Raw genomic sequence first — 15402 nt, 5'->3', positions numbered from 1 at the left:
GGATAATTTGTGGACGTGCCAGGACCCATGACTCAAGCGCATTTGTCAGCCTGGCATAAGTCCTGCAGCCATGCTGACGGAGAGGAAGCACGCATACATCTGGAGACTCCACAAAGATTAGTAAAGTCTTACAGTAACTACCATTGGAAGCAAGATCCAACGAGAGTGGCACAGATCGACAAACAAATGAATACTTTTAAATCAAACTAAGTTTCTGTGAAACTAATTTTATTGTAGTTTTAATATAGATACTTTTTAGGTAATGTACAAAAGAAATGCCCAATTTCAGTTTGAGCATTACTCTATATACTATTTACAAATATGTTACGTTGTAACAGAGAGATGTTAAAATAAGTGCAGGTCCTGTGAAGACTTAGACTGAGACGGAAGCACTTTACATGGATGCTGGGGGGGCGCGTGTACATAACCTTTTTTCCAAAGGTGCACATTTTGCAGAGAGACTGGAAACACAAAAACTGTTTAATTTGCAATTCTTAGGAAAGAAATTGATGCGTCTTGAAGTTGCAGTGGAGTCAAATCGCCTTCTGCACAAAAATTACAGAGCAGTGAGAAGGTAATCAAATCGCAGCCTTAAAGCAGAGCATTACACATCCAAGATCGAATTGTCATCCTGTCACTTCACAAAGGAATTGCAAGATACACACGACTGTCCTCCTGTGCATCGAGAGTACTCAAGAGGATCGTACAGTTCTGTTTTTACGGAATAACATATCACTTCGTCTTCTTTCCTTTACCCCTGCCTTTTTTAACTTCTCCACTTTTTTCTGTCTTTGAGGCAGCCTTTGAAGCAGTCTTGGAAGCTTTCATTTTCTTGGCCTGCAAAGAGCAATATTGCATATTAAACGAAACTAGAAATAATGTTCATTTTAATTATTGTTAAATACAGTACTTTAATAGATATTACAACGAATTACAAACATTACATTTTTAAATGGTGAAAAGAGGCACTTGACGGTCCTAGCACATTAAGGGATCCTAGCGAATTCAAGAATTACTAATACAACAGAAACATATATTATAATAATGTCACAGAGTCGCTTCCAATGCACTAAAAAAACCTTAACGACTGTTTGTTGACACTCGCCGGCCCATGCCCACTTTCATACATACTTACTATGCTTTATCAACATAGCAGACACTTGTTTCGGGTGCAATTATAGACTGCTGAAACCTTCATGCAGTCTAGCCACATGGGACACGTAATGGATGGATTATCTTTAAAACAGTCTAAAATGAAAGAGAAATCTGCAAACTACTTTAAGTCGTATTCACAGCATACAGGATCTTGTCACAGGAGCCAGTGAATGCACTGTGATTGTGGGTCTGCTTCTTACAGGAAGCAATCGGTGGCTCCCATATGGATCAGAGCCTCCCTTTGCTGAAGTGGGGGGCAGTCTGAATCTTCAAAAGTCAGATGAAGTGGCCTTCAGGGATTTTTTTTATTCTGCTGTTTTGGTTATAGTTCCCCTTGTCACTGTCCATAAAATAAACTTCACCGTGTATGAATGGTGCCCACCTTCATCAGACACTCTCCAGCAGCTGCCAGACTTACTTGGATAAATACCTTCAGTCTGGCTCGTGTGTAATGCCATTCATGTGGTGATTTATACTATAATCCACTGTAGAGAAGACGCATAGATGTTTTGCTGGCCTGAGCCAGTGTCTCTTCCCATGTCTGATCACTTAGCAGGATTGCTTAGTTACCGTTCCTACTGTGCCTTCTATTTGGTTGGCCTCAGAACAGAGTATAAGCCGATTACGTTTATGCGCTCTCGTCAACAGATATATCTTCAAGGGATAGACTTTTTTACGTTCAGTTTAAATGATAGTAATAACTGTCAATATTTCCATACTCCGAATTTAGCCAGAGGGTCACAGAAAAACCTCAAGTTTCCTCTTGTGGACCAGTTCTAACAGTTGCATGGTCCCTCTTTTAAGCTTCATCATTACCTGCCTTGAATACAGATGTGAACTGGCTATCACAATGAATGGGGATGAAAGATGAGGGATACTGGTTGAGCCCCTGAATGTTGTAACTCTATTGCGATTTTCGTTGTATCGGTGTATAGTGATTTTGATAAGTCAAATTTGCTGAGCGGAGGTTGGCCCACAAGTTTGTACTGAGTGTAGCCTGTTTTATACGCCAAAGCTTTTTTTCTCTTTCAGCGGGTATCCTGAGCCGATAAACATGATAGTCTTCACCAAAGTTGAGCATGCCACTCCTTCTGTGGAACTGTGATAACATTCACTCTGTTGGGTTTCTTTACTGGGATCATATTAAAGAGATAAATCGGCAAGGGACACATTCTCTGAGATATGCTGCACTCTTAATACACACAGTAAAAGGCCTATGAAGGACATTCTAGTCTAGTCAGTTTAGGGCTAGTCCACTATAAAAAAATATTTTTTTATAGACTCAAACAGCTAAGGTTTGCTTGGCTTGCTGGTATTGTAGTAGCTAACCGTGACTTTAATTCACAGTAATTTGCTACACCTGGAGGCCAACTTAAAAGATCTTGACTGCTTTAATGACACAATTTGCAGTTTACTCAAGGACAGGTTTAGTATTTTAAACTTCGCTGAACCAGTAATTAATTTATGAAAAGTGCGTCGGCCCAAAGTTTTTCTTAGGAGCCCACCAATGGCACCCTGGAATGCTGTAACTGCCAAACATGAAGACTGCCTGATCTTCAAATTCAATGTAAAAAAACTTTTTATTCGAATGTCAAAGACAATCATAAAAGATAACATTCAAAGTCTAAAATCATACATGATACACAATAAAACAATACGAAGATGGTTGGCTAAAAATCAAGACTTTTCTGGTGCACCACAGATGCCTTGAGAAAGCTGCTGATTCTAAAACACAAATCACTGCTTGGCTGTTATTGTAAAAATCTGAAGGCAACCCTGCCTGCCTCAAATGGGGAAAAATGATGAACTTTTAAAAAGGGTAAATAATGATAAGGTTCTGTAACACTTGGGATCAGTCCGATTTCCTTTTTTTTAAATTTTTAAACAGGGACTATAGTAGAGCTAGACCATGAGAGGGGCAGTGCATTCATATCTAGATTAATAAAAGCATTAGCCAGCAGCGGAGCCCAAAGATCAATCCTTGACTTGAAGATGTCAATGGGTACCCCGTCCAGTCTAGGAGCTTTAGAGGGAGAACTACTATTTAGGGCAATAATAATTTCCTCTACCTTAAACTAAAGCCTATCGTTACTAACTACTTGCAATAAAAACTCTGTGTAAGCAGTCCCACCAGAGGCACTGCGATAAATGCTGTTAGAATGGGCACCCATTGATCCCCTGTCATATGAATATTCATCACGGAGGAAGAAGACTCCTGTACTTGGCCTGACCACTCTCCAGAACTCTCAAGAGTTCTTAAGTGATGCAGCACAGGTTAGACGATCCCAGTTGGTTCTTTGAATTTCCTGTTTCCTGATCATCAAAAATCTCTCTATGCCTAGCATGAGCAAGGGCGATTCTACTAGGATCTCTTGGTCTAATTGACAATACTAATCTCAAATCCCTGTTAGCTTGGGAGCAAGATCTATCGAACAAGCGCAAAGGGTGGGGGCGGGGGGAGATCAAGCCGCTGGCTTAAACCATCAATCCTTTTTTAAATTACACAATGCTCTAAAATGAGTACACTGACCAGGGCAGTTTCAGTCAGGCACAACAGAAAGATATCCATATTAGCCTTAAGTAGGTCACCTAGAAATTTTGGGGGATCTGGTAAACGCCATGCAATCCTGAACCATTATGCTATGGCAGTGGCTGTAAAAGTGCTTCCTTAAACTACTCAACAATTTCTGATGCTAAAAGTAGCGTAGCAGTCAACGGGTTGTGGTCACTGAGTGCTGAGCACAATATCTCTCTACTATAGAGATATTGTGAAAGACTATGGGTGATAAAACAGAAGTCAATTATGGATTTGTAGTCCTGTCCATGATAAGTGTGTACCCTAGGTGCATTATTATAGGCCTCCTCAAGCATATTCACCAGGTCAAGATCCGAGACCTGGTGGCTTAAATCTACTCCTCTTGAATCAGAGGCGCTAAGCACACGTTTATACAAAAAGCTAAAAAAGGACTGAAAATTCCTGTTGGTGGTACTGAAAAAGTTATTATTATAAAAATGTATAGTATAACATTTAAAACAACGGGAACCAATCATTTGCAGCACCTGGGACTCTGGACAACTTAAATTCATTTGGACTGCTGTGCAAGTTACTTACCTCGGTAATGATATATCTGTAAGAAAGATTATTAGTGATAGATTCCTTACCTTAAAATTACCCCCAGGCGTCAGACTGGATCCGGAAAGTTTTCGTCAGCAGTACCCCTACGCGTCGGAAGGTGGCATCCTGCGGCTCCGCGTCCGCCGTAGGCATTGTGATCGCCGGGATGAAGTTGCAGCAGCTACTTAGACGCCGCTCTTGCGCGCTGTCGTCAGTTCTGTACACTACAGCCATGCAAGATACTGACCACTTAACCCAAGAGGAAGGGTGGGGGGGTAAGGAATTGATCACTACTAATGTTTCTTACAGATATATTGTTACTGAAGGTAAGTAACTTGTGCATCTGAAAGAAACACGTAGTGATAGATTCCTTACCTTAGAATAGATACCCCAGCAATACCAACCCTGGTGGTGGGCCTGCATACAAAGATCACATCAGAAAATTCTGGAGAACAGAACTGCCAAAGAAGCCGTCTCTCCGGACTTGGCTGTCCAGAGAGTAATGCTTGGTGAACGTGTGCAGCGAGGCCCACGTAGCTGCCTGACAGATGTCATGCAAGGGAACTCCTTGTCCCAAAGCAGTAGTGGCTGCCGTTGCCCTGGTAGAATGGGCACGTAGCCTAACTGGAGGCTCTTTTTGAGCCAAAGAATGACAAGCCTTGATGCACAGAACGACCCACTGAGAGATGGTCTGCTTGTGCACGGCCCAACCTTTCTTGGCACCCACGTAGCCAACAAAGAGCTGGTCATCCACCCAGAACTGTTGAGTGCGGTTCAGGTAGAATGAGAGCGCAGGTTTTGGGTCCAGATGGTGGAGCCTCTCTTCCTCTTTCGAGGGATGCGGAGGCGGAAAGAAAGTGGGCAAAGTGATGGTCTGCCTGATGTGAAAGGCAGTGACCACCTTTGTCCGGATGGACAGAGAGAAAAGGAGGTTTAGAAGAAAGAGCCTAGAGCTCACTCACTCTTTTGGCAGAGGGGATTACAACCAGGAAAGCAGTCTTTAGAGTGAGAAGACAAAGAGGACAGTTGTGAAGTGGCTCAAAGGGGGCACACATCAGATATGTCAGAACCAGGTTCAAGTCCCACTGGGCATTATAAAAGTAACAGGAGGAGAAAGATGAGTAATGCCTTTTAAGAATCTATTTGCAAAAGGAGACTTGAAAAGAGAAGGCTGATCTGGAAGCCGTAAAAAGGCTGAAATGTCCGAGAGATAGCCCTTGATAGTGCCCAAAGCAGAGCCCTGCTCGGCCAAGGAAAGTAAGAATAGAAGAACCTCTAAAAGAGGGGCAGAAAGGGGATCCACAGCCTTTGCTGTGCACAATGCAACAAACTTATTTCACCTGCAGGCGTATACCGTATTAGTGGAGGGACGCCTGGCTGCCAAGATTACATTACAAACTCCGGGAGGCAGGTCAAAACACGTCAACTGCCGCCGCTCAATCTCCACGCAAGAAGGTGGAGGCTGAACAGGTTCAGATGGAGGACCGTCCTCTGATGCTGCGACAGAAGATCCTCCCGAAGAGGCAGTCGAATCGGGGGATCGATGGCCATGCTGAGTAGCTAGGGATACCAAACTCTTCGAGCCCAGTCAGGATCCACAAGAATGACTTGGGCCCGGTCGCGCTTGATCTTCTTCAGCACTCTGGGTAGAAGTGGTGTAGGCGAAAAGGCGTATAGAAGACCGCAACTCCACTCGCAACGAAAAGCGTGTCGCCAAGCGAGTACAGTCTTGGAAATTCCAACGGGCAGAACTGATCACATTGCACGTTCTCATCGATGGTGAATATATCTAACCAAGGCTCTCCCCACTGCTGAAAGAGACCTTGCGCCTCGTCCGAGTTCAGATGCCATTCGTGAGCCATCATGCACCGGCGGCTGAGTTCGTTCGCCTTGGCATTCAGAGAACCTGCCAGGTGTTGAACCACCAGGGAAACGCCTTGGTGTTCCAGCCAAGTCCAGAGGCTCCCAACATAGGGTCCACTACCCCACCCGCCCTGTTTGTTGCAGTACCACATGGCGGTGTTGTTGTCCATGGACACCTGCACCACTTTTCCCCGGACAGAGGAAGGAACGCCTTCAGTGCTAGCTGGATCGCCCGAAGCTCCAGAAGGTTGATGTGGAGCCCGTACTCCGCCGGAGACCAGAGGCCTCTGTTCTCCGCCTCTCCCATGTGGCCGCTCCATCCCAGGAGAGACACGTCCGTCACAACTGTGGGATCTGCCATTGACCCAATTGCGATTTGTGAGCCACCACTGCAATTGTCCTGCAGTGCCCTCTGAGATCTGGACGTGGTCGGACAGGTTGCCCTGATGCTGTGCCCACTGGAACTTCAGGTCCCACTGCAGATCCCGCATATGCCATCTGGCATGATCCCCTAGTAAGATGTAAGAGGCCATCAGGCCCAGGAGCCGGAGGGTCATCCTGACCGAAACCCAGGATAGATGCTGAAAGATCAGAATCATAGCCTGAATATCCCAGACTCGCTGCTCCGGAGGATAAACCTGAAACTGCACCGAGTACAGAACCGCTCCGATGAAGAGGAGCTTCTGAGAGGGAATCGGGTGCAAAGTCAGCACATTGATGGAGAACTGCAGCAAATGCAGGAGGTTGGCTGAGTCTGGAGGTGGGAGACTACTACTTGGACGGCTTGGAAGTAGATGCTGTGGGGGTGGAGGTGGACTGACCCACCCACTGGCCCCCAGAAGCGCCTCAGCGGTTCCCACGTCCTCTCTGCGCTGAGGTTACTGTTGCGCGGGCCTGTGGCTCTGAAAAGAACGTGTTGGGGCACCCCTTCTGCGGCCGCGAAAGGAGCAAAAGCAGAAGGCTTAGGAGGCAGAGTGGCCGACAGGCCCAAGGACTTGGCCGTAGCCCGTGAGTCCTCAAAGCGCTCCAACACACTAGCTGCCTTATGGCCAAAAAGGCGAATCCCATCAAAGAGCATGTCAATTAGAGTGTTCTGGACATCTCCCGAGAAGCCAGTTGTCGTCAGCCAGGCGTGGCGCCGAAGCGCCACTGTCGTGGAAACTGCCCTGCCCAGCGAGTCGGCGGTGTCAAGCCCACAACGAATGGTGAACTTAGCTGCGTCTCTCCCAGCTGCTATAGCTTGGAAGAGTGCTGTACAGGCCTCCTTCGGACAGTGGGGCAGCACCTGCACAACGGCTCAAGAGGCATGCGGTGTTCACCAACCGCAGCCCTAAGCTGGCAGATGAAAACAGATTCTTGCCAAGCTGCTCCAGCTTCTGGGATTCCCTATCCAGAGGTGCGGAAGGGAACACTCTCTGGGAAGCAGAGGCTTGGACAACCAAGCTCTCAGGAGTGGGCTGTATGGAGAGGAAGAGGGCGTCGCCCGGAGCCGGGCGATGGCGTTAGGCCATGTCCACAGGAGCCCCTGTGTTGGGCCTGGCCCAAGTGCCCAAAAGAACGTCCAAAAGCGAATCATTAAAAGGCAGCAAGGGCTCTGAAGAGGTTCTTGTCGGCAGAAGCACTTCTGTCATGAGGTTAGTCCTGATGGCCACTGCAAGGAGTTCAAGGTGGAGGGCCTCAGTCGCCCTACACAACACCACTGCGTAACTTGCTCCCTCCTCCATAGCCATGGAAGGAGGAGACAGCAGGCCAAGGTCAGGTGAGGTGTCGAGACCGCTGGCATCCCCCAAACCCTCTGCCCTGTCTGAATCATAATCACACTGTTGTGTGAGAGGGTCCAGACCCCTCCCAGTCATCCCCTTCCTCCAATGTCTGTATAAGGAGGACGGACGTAGGGGTAGTAAGGCCCCATCGGAATCGGCGTTGAGCGACGCCGATCCGGCAGGACTGAAACCGGGGTTGACGTCGGCAGTCGCACCGGACGACGTCAGAGGTGGTGCCGAAGGTGGGGTCAACACCGGTGGAGGTGTTATGAGGTCAATCGTTGCGCCCGGATCCAGGGTGGTCCTGCAGACGGCCCAAAGAGTCGGGCCATGGCAGCAAGAAACTCTTGCACCTGAGCAGGCGTCGCCGACGGATCCGGATGAGGTGGGTAGGCCGGCAGCAACATCGCAGGCTCCGCCGGAGCCGCAGGGGTGGCACCACCCACATCCTCAGCTGCGTCGCGTGACTCGAAGAGAGAAGACGCTTCTTCGACTTAGATCCAGACGAACAATTATTATTATTATTAATTAAATTTGTAAGGTCAACAGCTACCCAAAAAGGGTTTCCTGGCGACGGCTAGTCCAAGGAATAGGTAGCAGCTTAGAGATTATTGGTTGAAAAGCCAGGTTTTTAAGGATTTGCGTAAACGGACAAACGCCGTTTCATTCTGAATTAAGGTGGGAAGTGAGTTCCATAGGGAAGGACCGAGGTGTGCAAACGATCGTCTGCCCATCCGAGATAGTTTGACTCTAGGCACAGTAAATTTCCCTTGAGTAGACGAGCGAAGGCAGCGAGAAGGCACATAGGGGCAGACCAGAGACTGCAGATACTGAGGGGCCACACCTGTTTTGATTTTAAACATGTAGCTCAGGGCTTTGAACTTGATACGGTTCTCCACCTTGAGCCAATGCAGGTCACGCAGGTGACCGGAAACCGAGATATCGCTAGGAACCAAGCAAAGTAGTCTTGCAGCCGAGTTCTGAACCATCTGTAGCCTGCGAGCCTCCGCCTTATTGGCTCCCAGGTAAAGAATGTTACAATAGTCCAGCCTAGAGGGGATGAGCACCTGGACTACAGTTTTCTGGGCAGGCTCCGGCAGCATCCAAATGATCTTTTTTAGCCACTTCAAGATGGTGAAGCATACGGCGGCTACCTTAACAGACTGAAGTTGCGGAGTAGGCCAATGATGGAGCCCCCAGATTTCTTTGTTTTTTCCTAAGACCAGAACCTTGGTCTTCTCTCCGTTGAGCTTAAGGTAGTTGGCCTGCATGCATGAGGCAATTTTACCCAAGCCCAACTGGAGGAGGGAAGTCTCAGCTGCGCTCTCCATTGACAGAGAGAAGATATCTGGGAATCGTCTGCGTAAGCGAACAGGGACAAACCAGCATCCTCTGCAACATCATCCAAAGGTCTGACATACAGATTGAATAGTAGAGGGCTAAGGATGGAGGCCTGAGGTACCCGATAAGATGAGAGAAGGGTAGCAGAACTAGCAGTGGGAGAGAAAACTTGGAAAGTTTGATTGGTAAGAAAAGAGATGAGCCAATCGAGGGCTGAGCCGCAGATGCCTGAAGATCTTAAGCTTTCCACTAACACGGTGTGAGAAGCTGCCCTTAAATCAAGCAATATAAGGGCCACAGTGTCACCAGCATCCAGATGATGACACAGTCTTTCCGTGATCCCAAGAAGCACAGTTTCTGTTGAAAAGCCAGCTCTGAAACCAGATTGGGATGAGTGAAGGATGTACTGTGATTCTATTGTATGGTGCTATGGAACTATGGTGACAGCCTCGCGACCAGTCCCTCGACTTCCCACAGGACCGGGACCTTGAGCGACGCGGAGCCAACTGCCGTACTTCCAGCAACTTTCGGAACCGCTCCCGCAAAGTCTTTGCGATACCAAAGGGGATGATGGACGGAGCATTTAAGCAAATCAAACACTCACACCCAGTCAACTGCTCTGGGTTTAATCCATCACCATTCTTTAGCTCACTTCACCACCCCAGTTCAGACATGGCCATATGCAAATCAGTCTGACCCTGTGCCTCATGGGAACAGTCCAGCCCGAACCGCCAAGCCATGTCTTCTCTGGACCGGAAACAAGCATCCTGGGGAAGTCTTCAGCACCATGGCCCGGCAGTCGGGGCACAACTTGGGAGTCGTGGTCGCGCCCCAGGCAGTAGAGACACATGCGGTGCAGGTCTGTCACTGACATCATGTGGTGACAGTCCCCGCAGTTCTTAAAACTGGGCATCCCTACGACACCAGGAGTCGATCGAAAATGGGGTAAAAGTCCTCGAAAAACTCAGTCCAAAAGTGAATGGGGGTACATGCTCTTTCCGGATCTGCGCTTGCTGGCGCGGAAAAAGAACGGACGTCAGCACGCAAGGGCGGCGTCTAAGTAGCTGCCGCAACGTCATCCCGGCGATCACAACGCCTACGACGGACACAGAGCCGCACGACGCCACCTTCCGACACGCAGGGTTACTGCTGGCGAAAACTTTCCGAATCCAGTCTGACGCCTGGGGATAATTCTAAGGTAAGGAATCTATCACTACGTGTTTCTTTCAGATTTAACCTTTACTCCAAGCTTAGCCCAAATAAGCAGACCACTCTTAGGACGTCCTGAAGAGGAGAGGCTAGCAGAGGCAAATAAGCCAGAGTAGCCATTAAGAAATACTGGAGTTGTGGCTTATGTTTCCAGTAAAATAACTAAATAAGATTGCTCCACCAAAGAATGCCAATCTTTCCTAACGATAGTACTTTTAATCCCTGCAACATTCCAGAAAAAAAGTAAACTCGCGCAGATTTCACCTAGATCTACTGCAGGGAACAGAATAATGAATGGGCAAGGGCACCATAACTTTGGCGTGGGATGGCAAATCTACAAAGCTAGTGCCTACGGAGTTTCTCCTCATTGTTCTGGGGGAGACTTCATTAATAAAGGCCATTTTCTCATTTGTCTGCAGTCAAGTCCTATAGTTAACAGACTCCGCATCAGAAACACGTTCCAGTCAATCACACCACTCCATCCTTCCAGGGGTGTAAATTTGTTGATGAGAGCAACTGCAGAAAAACTGGAAGTACAATACACAGAATTGTGCCCCATGACGGGAACTGAGGCTGGGCCAGAAAGAGGCAACCTAGGGTAGTAAGGCTTATAGAAGAACCCCAGCGGTAAGACAGATATCGGACAAGACCCGGAGAAAGAAAGCTTAGGTCGGGTTAGGAGACTGCCGACAATATTCAGATCTTTGAAACAAATAACTATGCGATCACCAGGAAATTACCTCAGCGATGGCTCGATCCAGGCGACCATTCTAGCCATGAGGCTTTGTGAAGATAGGGAAGGATCAAAACCCATGTAATTAGTTACCCAATGAAGGACCTTTAGGTTCGGCTGAACAGTGGACTCCGCCTGAACCAGCTTGAGTCTAGGAACAGTGCCCAAATTAAAAAACGTAAGGGCATACAGAAGGAGGCAGATTTAATACCGGACTTTCCCTGTCAGGAATCCCTGGACGCCTACCTAAAAATTTGGGGCCATTAATATGTGTATCCTCCACGTGCATTCTATGCCCAGGCTGGACAGACTAAGCTCCCTTTATGGGAACTAGCGAAAGATGGGAAGGAACACTGAGCACGAATATAGGGACAGCCAATGATTGACCACTCAGAGCCACTTTAGACAAGGAACCCATACCCCTAGTAACAAGGTAACAATGATTAATAGGTTGTTCAGAATTAACGTAATTGCACATATTACAAGCATCCTCAGGTTTACTAGGAACTAGAGGCAAGGCTGCATCAGTGGGCGGGCTAACGCTACTATGTTTAGACAGTTTAGCCTAGCTTGGCTCTATACTGTCAAAATGAACTAGTAAGGGTTTAAGGTGCATTTTTTGTATATTTACAAGCCTATTGCAGATTTCATCAAGATTAGATGTTACAGTAATGTAATGTAATGCAGTAGTAACCAGACTGTCTCCTTATGACCGGGCAAAGCCTTCCTTCGCACTGTTCCTCCTTTCTTCTTAATGGGGGGTTCAAGGGTTAATTACAAGCATTGTCTGTACTCTCTGGGCAAGAAGACAGCCGAACAGTCAATAAAAGCGTTGGCTCCCAGGAGACATCACAGCGCGCAGGTGTAAGTGAGTCCCTCCCTTACCTCTTCGAGAGTCTCCTTTCAGTTAGATCAATTTCCTTAGATAGGACCCGTGCAACCCACACCAAAAAGAACCAATAGTGGCATTTGTGTGGCCTGCAGCAGAGCTGCTCACATTTTTCCTTTTTACCCATGTACATGACAATATTAACTTCCAAGCTATGTAGGAAAACTAAACAAAGAGGAGTGGCCCAGCCTCACCTTTTTCGGCTGCTGACTGGTGCAGATTGGCCTACTCTTCACCCTGGCACAAATTAAGCACTGGACAGAACTATGTAGAATTGATCTTAAAACATGCGGTCTTGCAAAGTTATTAGGTTAAACTATTACTAGTTCCTTGATGGCGGTCAAAGGCATTTTCTATTTAGTAATATCCACAAACCATTTCAGTTTATGCTGACCTTGTTTGACGCCTGGCTCTATTTACTTGTTTAATTTTGCCTGCTAGTGGATCTGTGGTCATGGCAAACAAACCTTGTCCCAGCAGGCATCTCTTGGGTGCTGCCTATGAAAAATTATTTTCTAGGACATTACAATATTTGGCTAAATCCGTCCACAAGGTGTGGAAGCTCACCATTTGAGTTTCTCCTTTGAATCTGAATTTCACCAGCATTCTCAACATTTATCATCCTCTCAAAAGAACCAGAGATATTTCTGGTACCAGGCACTACAAACATTCAATAATCAACAGAGCTTCATGCAGCCCTGAACTAAGAGTTTTTATCCTGGGGAAATCAGGAATACCACCAACGTTGTAAAGTGAAGATAAAAAGCGAAAGCTACTATCGGACTGAACAGCTTGATAAAAAATTACCTTAATCATTGCATCAATCTCAATATCGTCATCCTTTTCTTCAGTCAGAGAGTCGTCTAAGGCTGCGTCTTCATTCATCTCAGAATCTGGCAGAGATGCTGTACCCCGTTTCGATGCTTTCACCACCTGGAGTGAATAAGGAGTCATGTGGGCTTCTTTGTTGTAGCCCCGGGTGAATGCTGCTTTGACCTAAGAGGAGATGAGAAAGCACGTTAGCCTCATGCAACAAAAACAATGTATCCAAACAAGGCAGTTGTTTGAATTATGAAACTGGAAATCACTTTTTTCATTCACTTACAAACTTCACAAATCAAGTGTATGTAAAGTGTTTCCTAAAATCTTGTGTTAGTACTTGGCCTGGATCAAGCTAAATCTAATTGCATTCTAGCAGAGAAATCGGGATTCTAAGAAAGGCATCCAATTCATAATTTCACTACTGTACACAAATTAAAGCATTAAAAAGTAAGTGCGTCAGGAAAATATAGACTGAGATAAGAGGGGTTTTTGAACGCTTCATCAAAGAGAAAAGGTGCAGGGCTCATACCAACAAAAAGCTACACATCATAAATGGCACACAAAAGGTTTACACGAAAAGAACAGGGACAGGGGTAAATGAACAAGTTACTTACCTTTGGTAACGCTTTTTCTGGTTGATACGTGATCTATCCGCATATCCCTTACCTTGCTAATCTCCTCAGGCTCCAGACAGGATCTAGAAACTCAAAAGGCTGTATTCTCGCATGCTGGGAAGTGGCGCCATCTGATCCATGTCAAATTGAAGGCCGAGGGATGGTTCAGGGAGGAGGTATCAGGGCTCTATGGGTCTATTAGAGAACACCTGCACCTACAGTTGGGTTACTGCGTCTATGCTGGCAAGAGCAGCTGTTCAGGAATTTCTTGGTTGAGGGTTGGGCTATGGTGTTGAATGGCAATGGAGAGGGAATGAGGGAGAGGTGCTTAAACTGTTTCGTTTATTCAAACTAATTACTGTCTTGAATTGATTGGTGCAGAGCTTGCACCGCTTCAGCTGTGCCCCAGTTCCCAGTGGTAGTTTAGATGCACTCTATGATTGGACATGCGGCGTTAAAACAATCTGGCGTCGTTGTTCCAAAAAGGTCTCAAATTCGGGGAAACTGTTCCTTCCGCTTCACCTACACCTCGGTTGAGACGCCATCTCAACCAAGGTGTAGGTGAAGCGGAAGGAACAGTTTCCCCGAATTTGAGGGCTTTTTGGAACAACGACGGCAGATTGATTTAACGCCGCGTGTCCATTCATGATTGGACACGCGGCGTTAAATCAATCTGCCTCAACCGAGGTGTAGGTGAAGCGGAAGGAACAGTTTCCCCGAATTTGAGGGCTTTTTGGAACAACGACAGCAGATTGATTTAACGCTGCGTGTCCAATTATCGAGTGCATCTAAACTACCGCTTCACATTTTGCAACTGTTATAAGAAACATAAGGATACCGTAAAAATAAACCGAAAGGGAAGAAATACTTTTGATCACAGCTTGAAGGAGGGAACATTAGGCACAACCACAAATCAGATTGATGCAACAAGGGAGAGAGCGCAACCTACGCAAGCACAAAACTCAGGAAGTGATACAGCCAAATAAAACCCCTATAAAGGAGGCGTAACAGAAAAACCGTCACAAATAGAAGCTTAAGAGACAAACATTTGTTTGAGTCTTGATAAAGATGGGAGAATAATTCATATGGTTCGAGAAGGGGACATGTTTATGTACCTCCCTCGTGCACAGCTCTGTGTAGCATTTATAGCGTCGTCCTCTGCGTGTAAATTTAATCCAATTCTTTCGCTTTCTTAATTCAACTTTTTAGTCTTTGGTTATTTTCTTGTAATTGACATCCACTTGCGGAATTAATCGCTTATTTTCAAAGTTTCATTTATTTAAACTGTGCCCGTCTGGGCCTCTAGAATAAATAAGATAGATGCGAGGCTCGTCACAGGCAGCGTTTATTCATTTAAAAACCCAATGCATTTCGGGCTGCTTGGAGCCCTTCTTCGGGGGTCACTAGGAATAATAAAACATTTACCAATTACTTGTGTGGTTTCAGCTGGCAAACATTATTAAAAAAATGTTTCATGAAAAAACATTTCATGAAAACGGCAACAAACATCATACATATTTACTACATTCATGGTATACGATATGACACATGGTTAAATAAATCACATATTTAAATAAATCACATATTTAAATAAACACCTTTTTCATTGCACTCTGTTGACCAGTTAGTTAGCATATACTTCTGATGATATATTCTTCTGAGAATAATTCATATACCATTGAAACGAGTCGACGCTGGGGTCACACAATTGAAGGAACAACCCTTTCTGATCAAATGTTGAAGTTATTGTAATATTGATTGTTGTTTTTTTTTAATTCACGGTTCCAGAATGTGTGCAATTATTTGACAAGGGGTTAGGCCAAACTACTAAACGGTCTCTTTTTATAAGTGTCATGAGAAGAAATAGGATAACTAGTGTGGTAGAGCTTTCGCATGTA

The 15402-nt window shown here is 46.0% G+C and overlaps 1 protein-coding gene across 1 annotated transcript in view; it reads right to left on the bottom strand.

The window, feature by feature from the left end:
• Nucleotides 1–211: 211 nt before the first annotated feature.
• Nucleotides 212–15402, bottom strand: part of RFC1 (replication factor C subunit 1) — a 742181-nt gene continuing 726990 nt past the window's right edge. The window contains exons 24-25 of the mRNA XM_086963975.1: nucleotides 12876–13064; nucleotides 212–837 (exon numbers count right to left, since the gene is read on the bottom strand). Coding sequence (XP_086820101.1) covers nucleotides 733–837; nucleotides 12876–13064 — 294 coding nt within the window. The 3' untranslated portion in view covers nucleotides 212–732. The remainder of the gene's footprint in view (nucleotides 838–12875; nucleotides 13065–15402) is intronic.

Source organism: Lissotriton vulgaris, chromosome 3_2 (assembly GCF_964263255.1).
Source record: "Lissotriton vulgaris chromosome 3_2, aLisVul1.2, whole genome shotgun sequence".
Taxonomy (NCBI): Eukaryota; Metazoa; Chordata; class Amphibia; order Caudata; family Salamandridae; genus Lissotriton; species Lissotriton vulgaris.
This window is presented reverse-complemented; position numbering and strand designations above follow the sequence as displayed.